General features: G+C 41.9%; 1 protein-coding gene across 5 annotated transcripts in view; it reads left to right on the top strand.

Moving 5' to 3' along the window:
* The window catches only part of GLIPR2 (GLI pathogenesis related 2), a 91,972-nt gene extending 73,846 nt beyond the window's left edge, over positions 1–18,126 (top strand). For all 5 annotated transcript variants that reach the window (XM_073640490.1, XM_073640488.1, XM_073640489.1 and 2 more), the window contains 11 exons: positions 526–603; positions 693–968; positions 2,035–2,253; positions 2,491–2,568; positions 4,798–5,061; positions 5,308–5,523; positions 8,974–9,051; positions 14,566–14,799; positions 14,956–15,174; positions 15,650–15,727; positions 17,396–18,126. In XM_073640490.1, the coding sequence (XP_073496591.1) occupies positions 526–603; positions 693–968; positions 2,035–2,253; positions 2,491–2,568; positions 4,798–5,061; positions 5,308–5,523; positions 8,974–9,051; positions 14,566–14,799; positions 14,956–15,174; positions 15,650–15,727; positions 17,396–17,556 (1,901 nt within the window). In that variant the 3' untranslated portion in view covers positions 17,557–18,126. The remainder of the gene's footprint in view (positions 1–525; positions 604–692; positions 969–2,034; positions 2,254–2,490; positions 2,569–4,797; positions 5,062–5,307; positions 5,524–8,973; positions 9,052–14,565; positions 14,800–14,955; positions 15,175–15,649; positions 15,728–17,395) is intronic.
* Positions 18,127–18,441: the final 315 nt, after the last annotated feature.

Genomic DNA, 18,441 nt, shown 5'->3' with positions numbered 1-18,441 from the left:
CATAGTACTTGCCGAAGATCTGTACAACCTAATCCAACCTGCTCAATCCTCTATCTCCGTATCTGATGTAGGGTAAGTTGGCCAAACCTCCATACCCATAGATCAGTCAGTCTTGTAAATCATGGGTTTGGCCAATTTTTGTGACACACTGTCTTACTATCCCTCAAGCAAGCTGAGCATAATGCACTTGTGTCTGGCTGGGAGCAGCAGAAACGCAGCAGAAACCTCCCCCACCACTAACCTGTCTCAGACAAAATTAAGGTGATTATAGGGCTGGGGGCGCCTAATTTTTCAGTTTAATGCTCTTTGTTGCTTAGACTGAAAATATTGAGAAGTCCTGTACTGGATATATACTTGGAGCCATGCTGCTCAATTTATTGTCTATGGGGGATGATTATAACAGAGCTTTGTGCTTTTACAGCGTTATTCAACTCCTACTGGGAGAAGTCACGCTATGACGAGTTTCTCCAATCCACTTACCGTAGCCGCAGAGTAACATCTAAAATCTTGTCTGTCATCCCACAGGTCAGGAAGCTGTTGACTCATGGTACGATGAAATAAAGAACTATGATTTTGCAAGGCCGGGATTCCGTAGTAACACAGGTAAATCCCAAATCAACCCTTGAAGGTTTTTGAACTACATATATTTGATTTTTCTCCTCACTTCTTGGCCTTTGTATTTTTTGATGAAGGTCACTTCACCCAAGTCGTCTGGAAAGACTCAAAAGAAGTTGGTGTTGGTGTCGCCACGGACGGCAATGGTCTTTTCTTTGTGGTGGGACAGTATAATCCTGCAGGAAACATCACCAACCCTGGTTATTTTGAAAGGAACGTGCTGCCCTCAGGAACTGCCCCATCAGAGTCCGATAATGATGGACCCGGCACCCGGTGGAAACCAAGCGCAAACAAGTCATCGGAACCAGAGAAGACAAATGATCGAAAGCCAACAACAGGATTTGGTCGGCAAGGTAAGGAGCTTAGATTGGTGGGACATTAAATTACAGAGAGGGTCTTCATTTATTTACTGGCCTTCGGCTTGATCTCGAGCCATGGTGACTTGATGGATGAACAATCTGTAGGAAGATCGATTTTGTGCAAGCCTAGACAGGTCCACCAGGGTCTTCTCAACCGTTATTTTGATTGTATCAAGCCATTTGGTTGCTAGTCTTCCTCTTCACCTTGTTCCTCCTATTCTTCCTACCATGATGTCCTTCTCCACTGATTGCTCTCTTCGTATGATGTGTCATAAGTTGTCAAGTCGTAGCTTCGTGATCTTTGCTTTGAGTGACATGTCTGGCTTGATTTGTCCCAAGATTGATTTGTTTGTTCTTCTTGCCATTCATGGTGGTGTTAACATCCTTCTCCAGCACCACATTTCAAAGGTGTCGATTCTTCTTCTGTCTTGCTTCTTTATCATTCAGGTTTTGCATACATATGTTACTACAGAAAAGACCAGACTATGTACGAGCTGTGTCTTCATCGCCAGTTAAATATTCCTCAATTTGTAGACTTTGTCCAGTGTCTTCAACAAGAAATGAGACCATAGAGAGAGTCTACATGGTCCCATTTCTTGTTGACAGTATGGACATAATTTCTCCAAAATGTCCTGTTTTCTTTTGGGTCTTCAGATCTTCAGACTTCTTGATGGTCCTTGATTTTTTGGCTGTCTTCATCCATGTTGGTCAAGTCCTTTGTTTTTTCTCCAACCTAATTGTTTGTAAGAGTTGGACCTCATATTAAGCTACAATCTGGTCTTGTGTTCCTCAGTAAGTGAAGTTTGGCTTTTTAAAGATCACACTAAGCAAGGTTTGGGCAGCTACCATGTTCTCAAAAGTCCTTGACCTCACAAAGTCATTGATACAATAAGACTTTCCATTTAGAATCCCAGGGAAAGTCTGTGCATTGCAGTCTGTGCTCGGACCGAGTTTCACGGACGTGTTCTTGAACTTCCCAGGGTCTGAGGTCTTAAGGTTAAAGGTGGAGTTTGCCCGTGTTATTTGTGCAGTCATCATTACATATTGTCCTTTTTTCCAGCATTAAAACTTAGCACTTTTGAGCAAGAAGCATTGGACACCCACAATAAGTATCGCCGATTACATGGGGCACCCCCTCTACAGCTGACCCGGGAATTGTGTGAATCTAGTCAGAAATGGGCTGACCACCTTCTGTCCATCAATGCACTACAGCACAGCAACACCAACCATGGCGAGAACCTGTGGTACAAGTGGAACTCAAGTGTGAGGGATGCATCTGGTAAGAAATTGCCAACAGAAAGGGGACTTCTTTCCAATGTTTTTTGAAAAAAATGTCCCTGAAATTTTGGGGCAGGTTAAGGGAATTGTATCCCTCTTTAATCAACAAAGGGCTTGGGCTCCATCTTTGAAGTCATAAAATAAGATTAAGTCCCTATAATACCACAAAGTCCCCACTCTTGCCCTTCAGAAGATGCGGGAGGCTTTTTTATATAATTTTTTTTCTTTAATTCTTCAGGCACTGAGGTTGTGGATACGTGGTACAACGAGATAAAGGACTACAATTTTAGCAAGCCTGGCTTCCAGTCCAACACAGGTGACGGTCCATAGTGTATTAACCAGTATGTTTTAGAACTCTGTTAGCATTTATGGCACATGGACTTCTCAACCAATATACAGCCCATATATTAAGAAAGTGCACAGTTTTAGTACTTAAAATGCATGAAAAATCACTCTGCAATCATGGATGTCTATCAGAGGTCTAGTTGTAAAGAAATGCAAAAACGCAATAGGGTCTTATCCATGTAAAAAGGTTGATGATTAAAGGTAGGACCGCTCACCTTATGAGGTTGTGTGAGACACAACACTTATGGAGCCTGAAAAACCAGATGCAGCTGCTTCCGTGAACAGTAGATTTGAGTACCAGGATTGGAAGTGTTTCTGCGATCTCCAGTTTAAGACATAATTAGTGGTATGATAAAATTTGTGGGTTATTTATGTATGGTTGTCCTGAAGGAGTCAGTGGACTCTGAAATGCGTTGACAATAAACCTACAATTTTATCATACGACTAATTGTGTCTTAATCCGTAGAGCGCAGAAACTCTTCCAATCCTGCTACTCATATCAAAGGTCTAGGACACCTCTACTACACAGAACAATACACATAGTATAATTCACTGTTACCGTTTTGTGCATTGGGGTCCATGTAATGGTTAGGGCCAAGTACACATCTTGGTGTTACTTCCATTACTTCTTTTGCTTGCAGTACCACTTTTCACCACTGTTTTGAGCAAGAAATTTCTATAGACCCCAATGAAACAGCGCCCCTCTCATTATAGAGAAGAGAGCTGATTCCATTAAAATAATGTGTGTGTGTCTCTTAAAAATGGGAGACTTATTTTAAAGCCGTGCCCCTTAATGTAAAAACAATAGTAATTATGATTGCATTTTGCATCTTTTTCAATGTATTTGATTTGTAAACTATAATTATGGCATAAAAATTATGTAGCAGGTGAAATGATCTGCAGGCAGGCGGTGTAACCTGAAGCTCCTAAGCCCAAAATTGTGTAGCGTCCCCAATTATTATGTCCCATTTATATTACTGGGATCTTGTATTGCATTAGTCTTTGGGTCCTCATAAGCACCAGGGTCGAGGTACAGCTGCTACCTCTGCTCCCTCTATAGCTAGTTCGCTGGTGGGCATAGCATTTATTTTCTTAACCGACTTTGAATTTGATATGCTAGTGATTATGACCGCAATCAATAGGACTTTGCACTGACTTTAAAGCTGATGGGTTCAGTGTGCAGTGATAATTTGCAAAACCACTCCTTCCTGATTATCATCCTATATAAATTGGTTGACTATCACCTGACCGATGAGCAAAACACTAGTTCGTTGGGTGATTGGATTTTTCATACAGCCATAAAAATCATTAACGGCAGGACATCGACCCGTGCAAACAGTGGATGTGCTGCCTACATCATAATGCTGTATGGGCACTGAACAACGATCATTCAGTGTTCTGAAAATGGCCTGTCTAAATGGACCATTACTTGTACTGCTCCTCAGTTACATCCTGTATTATACTCCAGAGCTGCACTCACTTTTCTGCTGGTGCAGTCACTGTGTACATACATTACATTACTTATCCTGTACTGATCCTGAGTTACATCCTGTATTATACTCCAGAGCTGCACTCACTATTCTGCTGGTGCAGTCACTGTGTACATACATTACATTACTTATCCTGTACTGATCCTGAGTTACATCCTGTATTATACTCCAGAGCTGCACTCACTATTCTGCTGGTGCAGTCACTGTGTATATACATTACATTACTTATCCTGTACTGATCCTGAGTTACATCCTGTATTATACTCCAGAGCTGCACTCACTATTCTGCTGGTGCAGTCACTGTGTACATACATTACATTACTTATCCTGTACTGATCCTGAGTTACATCCTGTATTATACTCCAGAGCTGCACTCACTATTCTGCTGGTGCAGTCACTGTGTACATACATTACTTATCCTGTACTGATCCTGAGTTACCTCCTGTATTATACTCCAGAGCTGCACTCACTATTCATTATTCTGCTGGTGCTTTCATTATGTACATGGATTACTAATGTCAAAGCCTCCCAGTATACATATTACCAGATTAAGCTCTATGCAGATATTGAAAAGAGTGTAGGGTGATTTAAGCTTTAGAGTATAATATCTTTCTGGCTCAAATTGTAATAAAGGGGTGGTCATGCATGAACCTCCCTGGTCTTCCATGAACCTCCTGTTGATGAAGTAATCATACTGTTTTCTGTTCCAGGTCACTTTACACAAGTGGTTTGGAAGGACTCCAGAGAAGTTGGCATTGCCAAGGCTGTGGATGGCAAAGGAATGGTGATAGCTGTTGCACAATACAGTCCGGCAGGGAATATCACCAACCCTGGGTACTTTCAGAAGAACGTTCTGCCCAAGGGAACTCCTGTGACCGAATCAACAACAAGTCCTAGTGACCGCGGGACGTCATCGACCACCACCACCTATTACCCATCCACACGCGGGGGAGACTCTTCATTGTCCTCTACAGGTAACCTCTCATTGACCCTAAAGGAAGGTATCCAGAGTGTCATATTCTGGATTATCAGACACATATAGATAAGTAGATATTTACAAATTCTAGATGGCAGGACCGGTAACCATTGAAACCGGTTGTTGTTTAATTGATTTTAGTTCTGTCTTCGGTCAGGGCTCTCACTTCTGGGGAATGTTTTGAGTGAGGAAGATTGCCCAATACTCCCGCACCTATTGACCTACATTGTGTTTCATTCTTCAGTGGACTCAAGGACATTTGCACAGGAATTCCTGAAGGCTAACAATTCTTACCGCTCACAACATGGAGCCAGACCCCTGCAGCTGAACTCCCGGATTAGCCAAGATGCCCAAAAGTGGGCAGAGCATCTCTTAACCTTAAAAACACTGAAGCACAGTGACACCTCCTGCGGAGAGAATATTTGGGCTAAAACGGGAAGTCCATCCATTACTGTGACAGGTCAGTTAAATATTCCCTCCTTAACCCCTTTAAGCTCGAAGGTGGTTTGCACGTTAATGACCAGGCCACTTTTTACAATTCTGACCAGTGTCACTTTATGAGGTAATTACTCTGGAACGCTTCAACGGATCCCACTGATTTTGAGAATGTTTTTTTGTGACATATCGTACTTCATGAAAGTGGTAACATTTATTTGATATCACTTGCGTTTATTTGTGAAAAAATTGGAAATTTGGTGAAAATTTTGAAACTTTTGCAATTTGAATTTTCATGCCCTTAAATCAGAGAGATATGTCACACAAAATAGTTAATAAATAACATTTCCCACATGTCTACTTTACATCAGCACAATCTTGGAACCAAATTATTTTTTTTTGTTAGGAAGTTATAAGGTTTAAAAGTTGACCAGCGATTTCTAATTTTTCCAACAAAATTTAGAAAAACATTTTTTAGGGACCATATCACATTTGAAGTGACTTTGAGGGGTCTGTATGACAGAAAATACCCAAAAGTGACACCGTCCCAAAAACTGCACCCCTCAACGTGCTCAAAACCACATTCAAGAAGTTTATTAAGCCTTCAGGTGCTTCACAGGAATTTTTGGAAAGTGGAAGAAAAAAATGAACATTTAACTTTTTTCACAAAAATGTTACTTTAGACCCCAATTTTTTTACTTTTGCAAGAGTAACAGAAAAAAAATGGACCCCAAAATTTGTTGTGCAATTTCTCCTGAGTAAGCCGATACCCCATATGTGGGAGAAAACCACTGTTTGGGCGCACAGCAGGGTTCAGAAGGAGCGCCATTTGACTTTTTGAATGTAAAATTTGCTTCAATAATTAGCCGATGCCATGTAGCGTTTGGAGAGCCCCTGATGTGCCTAAACAGCGGAAACCCCCCACAAGTGACACCATTTTGGAAACTAGACCCCTCAGGGAACTTATCTAGATGTGTGGTGAGCACCCTGAACCCCTAGATTCTTCACAGAAGTTTATAACATGGAGCCGTGAAAATTAAAAAAATCTAACTTTTTACACAAAAATGATGTTTAAGCCCCATTTTTTTTATTTTCACAACGGTAAGAGGAGAAAATGGACACCAAAAACTTTTGTGCAATTTCTCCTGAGTACGCCGATACCCCATATGTGGGGAAAATACACTGTTTGGGCGCACGGCAGGGTGACTTTGTCTGGAATTGAGAGCGGACGTCATGTCGCGTTTGGAGATCCCCTGATGAGCCTAAATAGTGGGAACCCCCCACAAGTGACCCAAAAACAACAATTCAGGAAGTGTTTTTTTTTTTTTTATGCCGTTCTGCGTGTGGTAAAATTGATAAGGCAGCTTTATTCGTGGGTCAGTACGTTTACAGCGGTACCCCATTTATATAGTTTTTTTATGTTTTGGAGCTTTTACACAATAAAAACTATTTTATAGAAAAAATAATATTTTTCATCGCTTTATTCTGAGAGCTATAACTTTTTTATTTTTCGGCCGTTGGAGCTGTATGGTGGCTTGTTTTTTTGCAGGGCAAGATAATGTTTTCAGCAGTACCATTTTTATTTACATTCGTCTTTTTGATCGCGTTTTATTCCATTTTTTGTTTGGCGGTATGATGATAAAGCATCATTTTTTGCTTCTTTTTTTTTTTTTTTTTTTTTTTTAGTGTTCACTAAAGGGGTTAACTAGTGGGACAGATTTATAGGTCAGGTTGTTCCGTACTCGGCGATACCAAGTATGTGTACTTTTATTTTTTTTTGTCATAATACTATTTATTGATGGGTACAATATATTTTTATTTTTTGGGGATTATTTTTTTTAAATACTTTTACAATTTTTTTTTTTTCCACTTTCTGATTCTTTTTTAACTTTTACACGTTGTCCCACTATGGAACTTTCACTTTTTGCAGGCTGATCGCCTGTATAGCATAGGGATGCAGCACCATCCCTGTGCTATACAGGCTGTCAGCGCTGCAGAGGGAGAAGATACTTTTGATCACGCGCAGTGCACAATCACAGTATCTTCCTGGTGTCAGGTGACCCGGATGTCATTATGACGACATCCGGGTCACAAGACAACCACAGGACCCGGCCACAGATACCGCTGGACACCGTTGAGGAGGTGAGTACCGGCACTTACCACCTCTTGGCACCGGAATGCTGTGATCGACTTCGATTGCAGCATTTCGGGGATTAATATGCTGGGAGCGGTGCGGGACCTCTCCCAGCACATAGCATCGGGTGTCAGCTGTGACAATCAGCTGACACCCGGCGGCGATTCTGCCCGCACAGCCTGTGTGCGGGTGGAATCGCCAATGTGTACTAATACGTATCTATAAGGCTCAGGGCGTAGATATGTATTAGTACATATCATGTCGGAAAGGGGTTAAAAAAAAAAAATGCTAAAATTTTAAACCTTCTAAAATGTTAACGAGATAAAACAACATTTTACAAATTCTGCTGATGTAAAGCAGTCATGAGGGAAATGTTATTTATTGATGTTTTTGTGTGGTATGATTATCAGGATTAAATTGATAATCATTCAAAGTTTGAAAATTGCAATTTTAAATTTTTGTCACATTTCTGATATTTTTATAAATAAACACAAAAACATATCAACCTAAATTTACCATTATCATAAAAAATAATGTGTCACGAAAAAAACCTTCTCAAAATCAATTAGATATGTTGAAGCATTCCAGAGTTATTACTACATAAAGTGACACATGTCAGATTTCAAAAATTTGGCCCGGTCATTAAGGGGTTAATGACAGAGAAGTTGCATCATAGGACTGTAAATAAACATCATGCTAGTTCTCCTCTGCTTTCTAGTGGACATCAGTGAAATTGCACCTTTTTTTCCCCCACTTAAACTCCTAAAAAGGTTTATACTTTTAAGCCCAAAAATGACAAAAGTATTCTCGGAGTGATACCTTTATCGGCTAACCGGAAAAAAAAATGTATATGCAAGCTTTCAGAGCACAGAGGCTCCTTCAGGCAATATTACAGATGAATTGATAAGACACAAGGCACAACATATATATTTCTTTCTGGTTAGCCAATAAAGGTATCACTCCGAGAATACTTTTTGTCATTTTTGGGCATAAAAGTATTTACATCGATTTTTCTCGCTAACACTGTGCCACAATATAACTTTGTATTGTACGTCATAAAAAGGTTTAACTAATTGCAGGAGTTCCCGCAACCTCTGCAGTCACAGGCCTCAGCAGCCTTGTGTCTTACATGCTAGCATTCTCGCAGAGGCCAGTGATTGCTGTAGCAATTTACATACTTTTTTTGTATATATATCCCAGACAACACCTTCTTCATTTTGATTTTGTTTTGGCATTTAATAAGCAATCATATTTATACTGCTTCTGTACTGCCATCTAGTGGTAATAATTGGAATTACAGTTTCCACATACATAATTTCTGGGAGGTTTTTTTTTCAACAGGTCAAGAGGTAGCTGACAGCTGGTACAAAGAAGAGAAGAACTACAATTTCTCCAAGCCAGCACACCAGCCAGACACAGGTATAATATGTACAGTTAGGTCCAGAAATATTTGGACAGGGATCAAATCTTCGTGCTTTGGGCTGTGCAGGCCACTATTTCTTATTTAAAATTAAAAAACTGAGATGCAATTAAAGTGGAGACTTTCAGATTTAATTACAGGGAATGAACAAAAATATCCTGTGGCACGTTTAGGAATTGCAACTACTTTTCTACAAAGCCTCCTCATTTATGGGGCTCAAAAGTAATTGGATAAATGAACTTTACCATATATATAAATGTTCATTTTTAATACTTTGTAGAGAATCCTTTGCAGGCAATGACTTACTGAAGTCTGGAAGCCATTGACGTCACCAAATGCTGGGTTTCCTCTTTTGTGAAGCTTTGCCAGCCTTTACTGCAGCTGACTTCAGTTGTTGCTTGTTTGTGGGTCTTTCTGCATTACATTTTGTCTTAAGCTCGATGGGGGTGAGATCTGGTGATTGACTCGGCTATTGCAGAATCTTCTACTTCTTTGCCTTAAATTCCTGAGTTGTTTTAACAGGATGTTTTGGGTCATTGTCCATCTGTCCTGTGAAAACAGTCCAATGAACCTTGCTGCATTCAGTTGAATCTGAGCAGAAAGTATCGCCCTGTACACTTCAGAATTCATCCGGCTGCTTCTGTCTTCAGTCACATCATCAATAAGCACTAGTGACCTAGTGCCATTGGAAGCCATGCATGCCTGCGCCATCACACTGCCTCCACCATGTGTTGCAGAGGATGTGCTGTGCTTTGGATCATGAGCTGTGCCAAGCCTTCCCCATACTTTCTTCTTCCCATCATTCTGGTACAGGTTGATCTTAGTTTAATCTGTCCATAGAATGCTTTTCCAGAACTGGGCTTCCTTTGATGTTTTTTGGCAAAGTCTGGCCCTCCTCACCACATCCCCACAATCACTTCCACCTCCTATCCACAATCTATCACAAACACTCACAACCCTTCTAACCTTATACACATCCGCCCAGCCCCCACTTCCCCAGTCCCACTAACAGGATCTCTATGGAACACTCGCTCCGTCTGCAACAAACATTCCTACATTCATGATCTTTTCATTACTAACAAACTTTCCTTCCTCTGCATCACTGAAACCTGGCTCACCCCCTCTGACACAGCCTCTGCAGCTGCACTTTCGTACGGTGGATTCCATCTTTCTCACACACCCCGCCCCATTGGCAAGCATGGTGGAGATGAAAGTTTTGTCCTGTCAGATAACTGCTCCTTCACCCAAATCCCTCTGCTACTCTCCCCTCTTTTCAGATGCACTGTGCGTGCATCTACTCCTGCTCCACCCTTCAACTGGCCGTCATCTACCGCCCCCCAGGACCAGCCACCACCTTCTTTGACCACTGCACCACCTAGCTACTTCACTTCCTTTCCGCAGACATCCCCACTATCATCATGGGTGACTTCAACATCCCCATTGACACTTCCCTCTCAGCTGCCTCTAAGCTTCTATCCCTCACCTCCTACTTCGACCTTGCTCAATGGTCTTCCGCAGCCACTCACAAAGATGGCAACACTCTGGACCTCATCTTCACCCGCCTCTGTTCCCTCTCTAACTCACCTCTCCCTCTTTCTGACCACAACCTACTTACCTTCTCTACCCTCTCCAGGGCCACAATCCCCACTCCGCAAACTTGCAAACCCTCGCAGAAGTCTTAAACACCTTGACCTACACTCACTCTCTGAATCCCTTCTCCCTCTTATAGACATTATTTCCTTACATGATGCAGATGTTGCTGCTGCTCTATACAACACCACAGCTATAACAGTTCATAGAACACAATAGTGCATATGTCCCAACTGGGATCTAATGTACTCAATATTAATCAAGTGTATACATATACAAAAGCACTATCATAAAAGGACTAATTAAATCCCATCGTTTGATTAACACCAAAAAACAAAAACATATAACGAAAGAGGGACTACCAAAGGGTTTTCTTTAGAAAAATGTATAAAGTTTATTATTTAGAAGAGCTATTTATATATAAAAGGCACAAAAATGGGGGAACGTGAACAAGAGAATAGTGGTAATAAAACAGCCTCTCACCAAAACACTGTCCCCACCCCAAAGAACCCCACTTATTAAATTATTATATTCATATTCCTCAGGCAAAAAAAAACGCACAAAACTGCTGTAGTCATAGTAACAGTAAATGGCAGTCAAGATCAGTAAATATTATATTTATAGTAAGCAATTAGTATTCCTATAAGAACCACCAGGAGTAATACAGGGGGTAGTAAGTCAAGAGCCCCCTTCAATATCCAATCCCTGTACTGATTTTCGATACATACCAGGGACAAAAGCGTGGTTCTATTCAGGAAGCCTGAGACCGGGGGACCCGTGAGGGGGGGGCGCACAGGTAAGGTGACACCACAACAGCTGCAGCTCTCAATTCAGTCGCTCCCTCACACATATCAAAGCTCGCACAATTAACAGGCAACCCTGGCACACCAGCCTAACTAAAGAACTGCGACGAGCTTCCAAGGTTGCTGAGCGGAGATGGAAAAGGTCCCACTCCAATGAGCACTTCATCGCATTCAAACAGTCCCTCACTAACTTCAAGTCCACACTCACTGAAGCAAAACAAACCTACTTCTCATATCTTATATCCTCCCTGTCTCACAACCCTAAACAGCTATTTAACACTTTCAATTCTCTCCTTCGTCCCCCAGCGCCTCCTCCCTCTCCTCTCATCTCAGCCACAGACTTTGCCTCATTCTTTAAACAGAAGATTGACACCATCAGACAAAGCTTTTGCCTAAAGTTCCCACAGCCCCTCCTCATATCTACTCAATCCTCCTCCTCCAAAACCAGTTTCTCCACCATTACGGAAGATCAACTTTCCTTTTTACTCTCAAAGTCACACCTCACCACCTGTGAACTTGACTCAATCCTGTCCCACCTCATCCCCAACTTTACCACAGTCTTCATCCCAACCTTAACCCACCTTTTCAACCTGTCACCAACAACTGGTGTCTTCCCCTCATGCTTCAAACGTGCCTTGATCACACTCATCCTCTAAAAGCCCTCCCTTGACCCATCCTCTCTGACTAGCTATCACCACATATCACTTCTTCCCTATGCCTCAAAACTACCGGAGTAACATGTCCATCTTGAACTGTCCTCCCACCTCTCCTCCTGCTCCCTCTTTGACCGCTTACAATCTGGCTTCTGACAGTACCATTCTACTGAAACTGCCCTGACTAAAGTCACCAACGACCTACTAACTGCCAAATCCAAGCTGCACTACTCTGTCCTCCTCCTCCTGGACCTGTCATCTGCCTTCGACACAGTGGACCATTCCCTCTTACTACAGGCTCTCTCATCTCTCGGCATCACAGACTTGGCCCTATCTTGGATCTCCTCATACCTAAGAGACTGGACATTCAGCGTCTCTCACTCACACACCACCTCCTCATCTCGTCCCCTATCTGTCGGTGCCCCCCAAGGATCAGTCCTATAGCCCCTGCTCTTCTCCATTTACACTTCGGCCGGAGACAGCTCATAGAATCTCATGGCTTCAGTATCACCTCTATGCTGATGACACACAGATCTACCTCTCTGGACCCGATATCTCCTCCCTACTAACAAGAATCCCACAATGTCTGTCTGCTATTTCATCATTCTTCTCTGCTAGATTTCTAAAACTTAACATGGATAAAACAGAATTCATAATCTTTCCACCATCTCACTCAACCCCCCCATCTGACCTATCTATCAACATCAATGGCTGTCCACTCTCCCCAGTCCTGCAAGCTCTCTGCCTTGGGGTAACCCTAGACTCTAATCTCTCCTTCAAACCCCATATCCAAGCCCTTTCCACTTCCTGCCGACTCCAACTCAAAAATATCTCCCGGATTCGCACATTCCTCAACCACGAATCTGCAAAAACCCTAGTACATGCACTCATCATCTCCCGCCTCGACTACTGCAACCTCCTGCTTTGTGGCCTCCCCTCTAACACTCTCGCACCCTTCCAATCTATCTTAAACTCTGCTGCCCGACTAATCCACCTCTCCCCCCGCTATTCTCCGGCCTCTTCTCTCTGTCAATCCCTCCACTGGCTCCCCATTGCCCAGAGACTCCAGTTCAAAACCCTAACCTTGGCATACAAAGCAATCCACAACCTGTCTCCTCCATACATCTGTGACCTAGTCTCCCGGTACTTACCTGCATGCAACCTCCGATCCTCACAAGGTCTCCTCTCTACTCCCCTCTTATCATCTCTTCCCACAATCGCATACAAGATTTCTCCCATGCATCCCCCCTACGCTGGAACTCTCTACCCCAACATATCAGACTCTCGCCTACCGTGGAAACCTTCAAAAGGAACCTGAAGACCCACCTCTTCTGACAAGTGTACAACCTGCCGTATCCACCGCTCCACCATCCACTGCATGACCAGCTCTGCCCTCTCCTACTGCATCCTTACCCATCCCTTGTAGACTGAGCCCTCGCAGGCAGGGTCCTCTCTTCTCCTGTACCAGTCACCGTCCCGTTTCTGTTCAAGATTATTGTAATTGTTTTTGCTATGTATACCCCTTTTTCACATGCAAAGCGCCATGGAATAAATGGCGGTATAATAAGAAATAATAATAAGTCTAATCTGGCCTTTCTATTTGTAAGGCTGAATGATGGTTTGCACCTTGTGGTGAACCCTCTGTATTTGCTCTCATGAAGTCTTCTCTTTATGGTAGATACTGAAACACCTATTTCCTGGAGAGTGTTCTTCACTTGGGTGGGTTGTGAAGGGGTTTTTCTTCAGTGGAAAGGATTCTGCGATCGTCCACCACTGTTTTCTTCTGTGGATGTCCAGACCTTTTTCAGTTCCCAAGCTCACCAGTGTACTAAACTGTTGAGTCAACCACTCGTAATATTTCTGCGCTCTCTGATGGATTTCTTCATTTTTTTTCAGCCTAATCATGGTCTGTTTCTCTTCCACTTAGAACTCCTTTAACTGCATGTTGTTAGTTCACAGCAACAGCTTCCAAATCCAAATGCCACACCTGAAGTCAGCTCCAGACATGCTTCATTGATGATGGATTAACGAGGGAATAGCCCACACAGCCCATTAAAAAGCTTTTCAGATGACTGTCCAACTACTTTTGGTCCCTTTTTTTTTAAAAAAAGGCAGCTGTATATTAAAGAGCTGTAATTCCTAAATCCTTACTCCAATTAGGATGTGAATACCCTCAAATTAAAGCTGAGAGTCTGCACTTTAAGCCTGTATTGAATATAAAACTGTATTTTGAATATGTTTTGGTAAGCGTCTAAAATGCCAAAATTTGTCACTGTCCGAATATTTCTGGACTCAACTGTATTTTGGGTGGCCCATGCAATTTTGCTCCAGTCATCCGGGTTTTTTTTTTTTTGGAACACCGGCAAAGCTGAAACACATTGTTAGGCTTATTGGGCAGAAAGTGACGCAGGATTCCTTTGTGACTGCCTCTTTTGGTATTTATTTTAAAATTTTGCTCATTCCATAGGACATTTTACCCAGATGGTATGGAAGGCATCCAAGGAGGTTGGAGTTGGAGTCTCATCCAGTGGAAAGGGAATGTTCATTGTCGTAGCCCAGTATCACCCATGTGGCAACATCACCAATCCTGGGTTCTATGCTCGTAACGTTCTACCACGGGGATCCAAAATCACTGTTGATGATGATGATGAGGATGGTTTTGTGAAGGATTCAGCTCCTAATGACATTATTGCTATTCCAGGTATGATTTGAACTATTAGGGAATTTATAAAATTCCTTTAATCCGGCACATGGATTACTGGAAAGATAGGGTGGGATTGTGACAACCTCAGAGTCCTATAAATAGAGTGGTAGTCATAGCTAGTTACTTCCATTGTTACCATTTTCTTATCTCCAGAGAAAGACCTAAAAACATTCCGGAAAGATCTACTAAGTGAGCACAACAAGTACAGGCGCATGCACGGAGCAGGAGCCTTGCAGCTCAGCACATTGCTGACCCAGGAAGCCCAGAAGTGGGCAGACCACCTAGTAGGAGTCCGTGCTCTACAGAACAGTTCTACTGAACATGGAGAGAACCTTTGGTATCGTTGGGGCACCGACACCAGCCTGCCTACTGGTATGTGGTCTAAATTAATATTTAAAGGGTAACTGCACCAAAACGTAAAATTTTGGTTTACGTGAACCCTATTAGTCCAAGTCTTGGAGAACAATTTGTAGCAGAAATTGGAGGGGAAATTTTGCTGAGCAGGATGTAGGTTCCGTTAATCCATATTCCCGATTCGCTCATTCCCTGATGCGATCTTGGGTTGGCAAAATCATAGAATGAGGGAAAATCTGGGTAGATTAGTTTTCATGTTCAGCCTATACGGTTGCATAGTGCCCACCAACAACACCTTAAATGGAAATTACCAACCTCCTAAGGTCAACAAGTTTGATGGCTCCAATAGTTCCCATTACATCAATGTATCCTAATTTGCTTCAGAGATCAATAATTGCCATGCTGAACCTCGGGCACCCTATGTTCTTACATAGGGGCTCTCACTGTCTACCCGTGTATAAAGTCATTGTCACTGAATGTTCTCTAATCACAGGAAAGGAAGTGGGAGAATCTTGGTACAATGAGAATACGAAGTACAATTTCAGCACCCCTGGATTCCAGAGCGGATCAGGTGAGAGGATTCTACATTCCCAAATCCACATAGAATCATAGAATGTTAGAGTTGGAAGGGGCCTCCAGTGTCATCGTGTCCAACCCCTGTTCAGTGCTGCATTCACTAAATCATTTTAGGCAGATGTCTGTCCAGCCTCTGTTTGAAAACTTCCATTGAAGAAGAACTCACCATGTGGCAGTCTGTTCCACTCATTAATCACCCTCACTGTCAAAACTTTTTTTCTAATATCTAATCTGTATCTTCTCCCTTTGTTTTATTCCATTGCTTTTCGTGTTTGCATGTGCAAATGAGAATAAGGATGATCCCTCTACATTGTGACATCCCTTCAGATATTTATAGACAGCTATTAAATCTCCTCTTGGTCTTCTTTTTTGCAAGCTAAACATTCCCAGATCCTTTAAAGGGAACCAGTCAGGTCCCCATGTCCCCAGAAACACTGTTCCAATCGGATGTGCAACAATTTATTACTCTTTGAGTACGATCAGTGAGCCAGTTATGAATCCACCTAACCGTAGCCTTGTCAATCCCATACTTGGTCATTTTTTCAATAAGGATAGTATGAGATACTTTATCAAATGCTTTGCTGAAGTCGAGATATACTATATCTACTGCATTTCCCTGATTCACCCAGTCAGTGATTCCATCATAGAAAGAAATTAGATTAGTCTGGCATGACTTGTATGCTACAAACCCAGTCTGTCTCTTGTTAATAACTGAATTCTTATCCAAGTACTCCCATACATGCTGTTTAATAATTTGTTCAAAGATCTTTCCTGGTATAGAAGTAAGGCTCACTGGCCTGTAATTTCCTGGCTCCATCTTCTTTCCTTTTTTGAAGATAGGGACATTTGACCTTCTCTAATTTTCTGCGACTTCTCCTGTTCTCCAGGAATATTCAAAGATTCTTGCTAGTGGTTCTGCAATTTCCTCTCTCTTTCAGTACCCTAGGATGTAATGCATTTGGACCGGGAAATTTTAATTAATTTAAATTAGCTAATTTTCCCTCCCCATCTCTGTTTATAGACAGTGTGGATTCTTTTATTCCTTTGATAGCACAGTTAGAATCAGTTGATTTACTTTCTTAGAGAACACAGATGCAAAATAGGAATTTAAAAGTTTGACCTTCTCAACATCATTTTTGACCGCTTTACCCTTTTCATTCTGTAAAAATCCTATAGCATTTTTGACTTTTTACATACCCCCAAAATCTTTTTTTATTGTTTTTGGTCTCCCTTGAAAGCCTCTCTTCATTACTGGCTTTAGCTCTTCTAACGCTTGTCCTGTATTCCCTGCAGACAGTATTATATACTTCTTTAGGTATGCCCCCTCTTTCCATTTGATATCCATTTCTTTTTTCCTTTTTTAGCAAGTGTTTAAGTTCTGTGTTCATCCATCTTGGTATCTTTTAAATGCTTCCAATTCTTCCTTCTTTTCAGGATTGTTACTGATTGTGCAATCTTGTACTATAACACACTGGTCATGGCCCCTCCCCCGAGCTTTGTTTGGATTGTCAGGTGGGAAGAGCATGACAACCAGTTATCAAAGGCTATTTCTGGAGTTCCCTTTTAATAGAAATAAGATGAAATACCAGACATGGCCTGTGGAACTGTTTCAGAAAATAGTTCTTATTTTGTCCTTCCTTTTACCCATTATTTCATTCTCCAGGTAACTTCACCCAGATGATCTGGAAAGGGTCTACCCAGGTCGGTTTTGGACTGAGCACCGACAATAAAGGGATGTACATCGCGGTCGGCTTCTACGACCCAGCCGGTAATATCGCCAACAAAGGATACTTTGAGGATAATGTCCTGCCTAAAAAGAAGTGATGTGGAAATGTGGCCACTAACCTCAAGCACTCACCAACACCTGACTTATTGCATGGGTCAGAGAGATTTACATTTACACCAAATGAAGGACTTTTTACCAAGTGGAAGGATTGTGTTAAAATAAATTGCAGATTTGTCTGATAATTCTCCCCTCAGGTTCCGCATACCGCCACTGACTACATGTCAAAATTTGCACATCTCCTTATATAAAACTTGCTATCGCTACATAATATTGATTAGTTGAACCTCCTAATAGGCTCCTCCCTTTTGGGGGGCTATTTTGTGGGAGTTGTTACATGATCTGTACATAGTTTGTATTATACAAAAAACATAGGTCATGTGGTGGGCTATAACTAGCAATGCACTTGGAGGCCTATAGAGGGCATCACTAAAATGTACTGATCCTTTTTTTTTTTTTTTTTTTAAACCCCAAGCTATCATGTTAGCTATGTTTTGGACCATGGTGTTTCTGGTGGCAAAAAAAGGTTCCAGCTTAATGAAGTTTATTAACCACTATATTTAGGAAGAAAAAATCAAATTGTTGGGGCCTCATTTATCTGAATGACAGAATCCAAAAGAGAAAAGGAGTTCCCCACTAAGGTCTTACCACCCAGGGCAGAGACAGGAAGGCCTTATGTTTACCCACCCTATGCATATTGAACCAATTCCCTATTGTTAGAAATGCTGTTCCTCTAGGGTGGCAAATCCTGCACAAGTAATGCAAGCTACTAGCAAAAGGGATGGGACCACACCAACCCTGGCCAGGCCTATAATCTCCTGTGGTCTTCCTCTATAATATCTACACCAGTAATCCAAAGTGCTTTCATGAAAGGGTCAAGAATTTGCCATATGTTTTAATGTAAAATGGGTTGTCCACTACTCGGC

This window comes from Phyllobates terribilis, unplaced genomic scaffold (assembly GCF_046119375.1).
Source record: "Phyllobates terribilis strain yellow unplaced genomic scaffold, ASM4611937v1 Scaffold_7__3_contigs__length_470593459, whole genome shotgun sequence".
Taxonomy (NCBI): Eukaryota; Metazoa; Chordata; class Amphibia; order Anura; family Dendrobatidae; genus Phyllobates; species Phyllobates terribilis.
The sequence above is the reverse complement of the archived record's forward strand: the minus strand, read 5'-3'. Positions and strand labels throughout refer to the sequence as shown.